General features: G+C 41.5%; 1 protein-coding gene across 1 annotated transcript; it reads right to left on the bottom strand.

The window, feature by feature from the left end:
* Positions 1–1,467: 1,467 nt before the first annotated feature.
* On the bottom strand, positions 1,468–4,795 carry LOC133012259 (cysteinyl leukotriene receptor 1-like). The gene is given in 2 exon segments (XM_061080236.1): positions 1,468–2,480; positions 4,792–4,795. Coding segments are annotated over 2 exon segments (1,017 nt in total).
* Between the last annotated feature and the right edge of the window lie 1,797 nt (positions 4,796–6,592).

Genomic DNA, 6,592 nt, shown 5'->3' with positions numbered 1-6,592 from the left:
GCCAATAGCCCTGAAGGGCCTCTCTGGTTCATCCATTACAAAATCATGCAGGCACATTGCTGTCAGAATCTGTCATGCTTATAATATTTTATAAAAATGTTATGGCTTTAAAGGGTAACTACTGATTTTATACACGATGATCAGTGTAATTGTAATGGGAGAACAAGACCAGGTCTGTTTCTGTTGTCTCCCTTCAAGATGTAATAGTAACTGAAACACATCCTGTCAAGAAAATGAATTAACCAGCAGTCACTCCCAAAACATATCCAAGCTGCTGCTGCTCAGCAAGTCCTGACTAATAAACGCAGCAGCCTCTGTCAAACTCAATGCACACATATAAAGACAACATATGCTGTGACTATATTTCCAGGAAACATGATCATTTGGAATAGAGTTAACAGGGAATGAATATCTTATTTTGTCTGCCACACACTCTGTAACCTACTGCTGCATCTTATTGGTTTTTAATTTAAAAAATATGTTCTGAAAAGTCAGTAAATTATTTGAAAAACATGCAACACTGCATTTGTGAGAAAAACCCCAGATTACACAAAAAGAGTTGTTTTCCCTATAATTGTTCATTTTGAAAGAGCAACGGAGAAGCACTCCCCTCACCGTCCAATTATGAAACCTTAACTGACATGTCGCATTCTGTCAACCAATAAATTCACCTCTATCACGTTGTCAAGGGGTCATTCAGTCGTGGGTTTTCAAATGAAGTGTAAAAGACTAATAATAGACTGTTTTCACAGGAGGTGTATGCTAAAAACAAACTCATATTGTCATGGAAGTTTTCTGGAAGATGGTGAAAGGATAACTCAGGCAGCAGCTAATATCTTATGCAGAAAATTATAATGTAGACTTGATGCATCAAGAAGACAAGAAGGGGAAACAATATACAAACGCTAACAGAGTAACATGAGCATTCTAAAAGCGCATTCATGAAAGGCTTGAATTGCTGTCACCCTCTATGTTACAGGTGTTCGCATCTTATTGGATAGTTAGGCAACATACACAAAATAATTAAAGTCGGTGAGAGTTGAAGTTGGTGTCTCTCTGTCTGGATCAGCGTAGACACTACAATGTACTGGTGGTTGGCCCTTTATCTATAACCTGACCTTGGTTACTGCTTAGAGAGAGAAGGGAGTATCTGTGGAATTAGAAAGTATTCTCCTGTACAGATATAATGTGATATACATTTTACATAATATACAGTGGTATATACATTAATGTGTGAGGATGGTCAAAAATTACTCAACACAGTACCAGTCAAAAGTTTGGACACTCAGTAAAATCTGTTAAATGTCTTTCTATCTAATGTTATCCTACATCTGTTCCTCTTGTCTCTTTCCCTGACGACTAATGAGGCAACAGGTCATCCTGAACTCTTTCCTGTAACAAATCACGACATTGATGCCTGGCAACTTCCTGTCTGTTGGGAATTAACTGGCTTTCGGGTGGTTTCTCTCAGATTCTGGGGCTCTGACGAGTAGCACAGGAGAAAAAGCCGCTACGACAACCCTTTCCAGAGAAATAATACAGCAGTGGGTCGGAGCACGTGTTGGCAGCGGCCAGGCAGAGTGTCACCACGACAGACTTCTGCATTTCAATCCTCTCTTGGCAGTTGGAATGAACCCGGGACAGGTAGACGGTGCGCAGCACATGGTAAGGCATGTAGCTGATTGTGAATGTCAACAAGACGATGACAATCATTCGAATGGCTTTTGTGCCTGTGGCCCGCTGCTGTTGCTGAGCAGAAAGCGTGCAAGGCAGTCGGGATCGAGACACTAAGGTGTTGATAATGCCGGCATAGCAGAGCAGGATCACCATTAATGGCAGGACAAAGCCTATCACCAGAGACAAATAGTTCAGGACTTTGATTTTATCACCGAATTCAGCCAGTGGAGCATCGAAGCACTTGGTTGTATTTGTGGCTTTATCTATATATTGACCTGACATGAGGAAGGGAGACGATAAAAGACAGATAAACACCCAGATGCCAGCACACACCAGGCGAGCACGGTTCACTGTCATCAGCTGCATGTTCTTCACAGGATAGACAATGGCCAGGAATCGCGTGATCGACATGGCGACCATGAAGTAGATGCTGCAGTAGAGGTTTACATAAAGAGCATAGGAGCTGAAGGTACAGAGTAAATTCCCCATGCTCCAGATGCCCCCTCTGACATAGTAGACAATTCGTAGTGGTAGCGTCATCACACACAGCAGATCAGCCACAACCAGGTTAATCATATAGACGTGGAAGGGGGAATTCTGGCGGTTCGTCTTGATCAGCACCACCAGGGCTAAGCCGTTCCCAGTGAGGCTCAGCAAAGTGATGATGCTGTAGGATATGGAGTAAACCTGGTTGCGGAAGTCATCTATGGACGAGCAGTTGCTCTCCGTGCTGTTGATCAGATTTTGCTGCTCCATTTGTGGCTACACCTCCTCCTGCTGTGACAGAAATAAAATAAATGATGCTTCAAAACACAGAGACTTGCAGAGTGTTGATATGTGGCAGGAAACTGATGTTGAGAACACTTATCTTCAAAGTAATACAACGGTAATTTTTTGAACATTTTTATTGCTGTCATGATAACAAAATAGATCCAGCTACATTGGAATCTCCTGCACCTTATTGTGAACCTTTCTGTGTAACTGTGATGCCCTTTGTAATGAAGTATCGTGTAATACAATTCATTCTTTCAATCATTCTCTTATGTATATTTTGTGTGACAAAATAATCACATACCATCAAATAAGATCCGTCGTCGCCAACCTGTCGATCCCGATGAAACGTTGGAATGCTTTTACTTTGAAAATGTTGGAAATACGTCTGTGTCATAGACAATGTGGTGTTTTACAGAACAATAACAGAGAAAATGATCCTTTACCTGAGTTTTAACATTTACCTGTTGAAATTATGTCACAAACATGCATTTTCAAATGTTAAAACCACTTTCTGTATGCGTTTCAAAATAAAAGAACTCCAGCGTTTCTGTTGACAGAATCCATTTTTTTGTTTAAAAAGTGTTTTTAACTGTGAAATATTTTATAGGAGCTGAAGACGCACGCCCTCATACTGTATAGTACTTGTATGTTTTTGAGAACAAGGGACTACTTTCATACAAGGAAACTGCATATTTATGGTCATATTCAAGTCAAAGCCTATGTAAACACATTGTTCTGCAGCAGCAGCTCCTCTGCAGAACATACTGTTGAACTGAAGCTTAATATTATGCACTGAACAGATGCTGCATATATGAAATGATATTAATTTGAATATTGTGCATTGAATAGATAAAGTTGCAAAACCGCCTTTCTTTGTGTATATTTATGCTTGTACATTCAGCCTTTAACAGAAATTGTTATACTAATAAATCTGATCCTCCTAAGAGGCTTTTTTGGAAGATATCAGGGTGGTAGGTCTCAGCTTACATGTGGAATTAAAAAGTGATCTTGGGTTTGAAAAGGTTGCTGACCGCTGATATAGCAATGAAAGCGTTAACACCGCTCAAGCAGTAAATGGCTCCTCAAAACATTATAGTTACATGCTTTACTTTTACTTCTCTGTCTTCCCCTGAACAAGAAAAACAACAGTGTTTCTTACCGCTGAGGTCCTGTCTGCTGTCAGGTCAGTGGATCGTCTGTGCTGCCTCAGATCCAGTCTCCTCCGCCTCTCTGACTTCTCTGCCAGATGCTGTAGCAGTGGTGGGAGGACACTGCAGCAGGTGGCTGCCTCTTCACACCCCTCAGCTGTTGCTTGTATGCTTATTCGGAGTAGGAACGCTCTTTCTATTTACCATAACAACATCATCAGACATTACTGACAACAAAGCCACACAACTATGGGATCAACTTTTAAGTTCTGCTCTTGTTACTTTCCTTGAGATTCTTTTCCATTAATACATTTTCCTAAATGCATCCTAGTCCTCAAGTTTTTAGGCACCAACAGACTTACTGGCTTGATTTTCATAAACAAGTGAGAGTACTTTCTCCATATATCCACATTAGGTACACACACACACACACACAGACACACACACACACACACACACACACACACACACACACAGACACACAGACACACAGACACACACACACATACACACACAGAGACAGACACACACACACACACACACACACACACTTACACACACACACATCCGACACACCCAACACATCGGTCAGCCAGTGTGATGTAATAAACTTGCTTGACTCACCTTTCTATTGAAAGACATGTCAGCAGTGTCTGTCCTCTGTTTGCTTTCTTTCTCTTTCCTTCTTACTTTTCTTTTGTCCCTCCCTCACTTGACGTTGCTGTCCTGATTGAACACCACTTGTCGAGTAGTCAGCCAGGCAATTTGATTATGATTACAGAAGAAACGAGCAGCAAGGACTAAACCATTTGTTTGCAGGGGAGAGACAGGTGACTTCAGGAAGCCTCCACTATATTTGGATACAAATTTCAGTCAATCAATAGAGTTATTCAAACATTTAAATGAAGTACTGAATTAAACCAATACTATTAATTATTTACTTTACTCATTTGGGCTTTTTAAGCCTCCCCCCTCGATTAAATTTTCCCCTGAGGAGGACTCCACCCACTAATTTTCAATGCTGTTATTCTGGTTAGGTAATCTGCAGTAGAGATGCATGGTCCTTTACAATTTTTATTAGTAACATCTTTATGAGCCCAACACGTGTATTGTAGTGTTAGTCCATCGTATTTAGCGACCAATGTAAATTACATTACAGTTTTTTCCTATCGTTTTAGGCAATTTACCTAACCCATGTTCACATTCCCTAAACACTTCACACAGTGAGCATACCAGTAGACCATGTGAACCAAACTGTGGTTACTTGCCCCTATGCTAAGATACAAATGCTGGCAATGACGCCTTCTTCCAAATTTCATGGATACCTGCCCCAGTCAATGTTCACTACCGGCAAAACGCTGTGGAACTACAGCATATTTTACCAATGTTTAGATACTCTGTTCAAAACAGTGAACTTTCTGTTCAAAACCTAACTTATCAGTAATTTAGATCACTGTAGATGGAAAGATGCTGCATTTGGACAGACAAATGAAGTTACATGTTTGAATAAGAAAAAATATTTAGTTTATAGTTTATTTATTTTATTTTACAGTAATTTAGATTTTTTTTCCCCTGTGCACCATAGTTCTTGGTGAATTGGCATGGAATTACTTTTTTTACGTAAAAGCAACACTACATACAATGATCTGTACAAAACACAGAGGATAAGTTTTGCAATGCAAAACACCTGGTGGTCATTTCAGCTAATGACCTACTCAGCTAAAGACCTACTCAGGTGTTTTACATGTAATTTGTGCCTCGTTGAACAAGGGCCTTCTTTGGCATTTGCTTTGGACTTCTTTACGTAGTTGGTATAGGAAAATGGATGCAGCAAGAGCAAGAGCAAGAGGCAGAGGCAGAGGAAGAGGCAGAGGAAGAGGAAGAGGTAGAGGAAGAGGAAGAGGTGGAGGTGAAGGTGAAGGTGAAGGTGAAGGTGGAGGTGGAGGTGGAGGTGGAGGTGAAGGTGAAGGTGGAGTAGGAGGAAGAGGAAGAGGTAGAGGAAGAGGAAGAGGAAGAGGGCGAGGTAGAGGAAGAGGGAGAGGAGCAGCAGCAGCAAGGACAGTTGTATCTGATGAAATCAGAGCAACTGTCATCGACCATGTAATCAATCATGGTCTGTCCATGAGGGAAGCTGGTCTGAGGGTTCAGCCGAACTTGCCAAGATCAACGGTGGCATCAATCGTAAGGGTTTTCACACAAACTAACAGGTACTATACAGTATTTACAGCATTCTGACTGATGTGTTTGTAACAGTAGTAATGTGATGTGAGAAGTCTCCAAAACTCTCCTGACGTATCAGTGCATTTGTGTCTGACTCACTATTGTAGGACCCAACGGTTGCCCCACTCAGGTGGAAGGGGAAGAAAATTCACTTTGCCACAAGAAAATGCAATAGTGCAAATGGTTATTGCTAACAATAGTATAAGGCTAAGAGAAATTTGTGCAAACATCATCGCAGACATTGGTGTATTTGCCAACATTGAGAATGTTGGCACCACGACCATCGCCAGAGTGCTGAAAAAGCACCAAATTCGAATGAAGCAGCTTTACACTGTCCCCTTCGAGAGGAACTCTGAGCGGATAAAGGAACTCTGGTACCAATACGTCCAGGTAAGACTGAACACAGGACACACTGTCATGTTGATTGTGATTTTGCACAAAACTGTAAGCTATGCCATTTTTGTCTTATGGTATCTTGTGTATTCTCTAATTTCCTGAAGAGAGCCATGGAACTTGAAGCCTGTGAGAATGAACATGCGTTCATCTTTGTGGATGAGGCTGGCTTCAACCTGGCAAAAACACGTCGCCGTGGAAGGAACCTGATTGGGAAAAGGGCCACGATAGATGTTCCAGGCCAGAGGGGTGCGAACATCACCATGTGCGCAGCAATTTCGAACGATGGACTGCAGCTGCAGAAGGCCGGCATAGGCCCATACAACACCGAACGCCTAATTGCCTTCATAGATGAGCTTTACGAAAGGCTCACAGCAAGA

This window comes from Limanda limanda, chromosome 10 (assembly GCF_963576545.1).
Source record: "Limanda limanda chromosome 10, fLimLim1.1, whole genome shotgun sequence".
Classification (NCBI taxonomy): Eukaryota; Metazoa; Chordata; class Actinopteri; order Pleuronectiformes; family Pleuronectidae; genus Limanda; species Limanda limanda.
The sequence above is the reverse complement of the archived record's forward strand: the minus strand, read 5'-3'. Positions and strand labels throughout refer to the sequence as shown.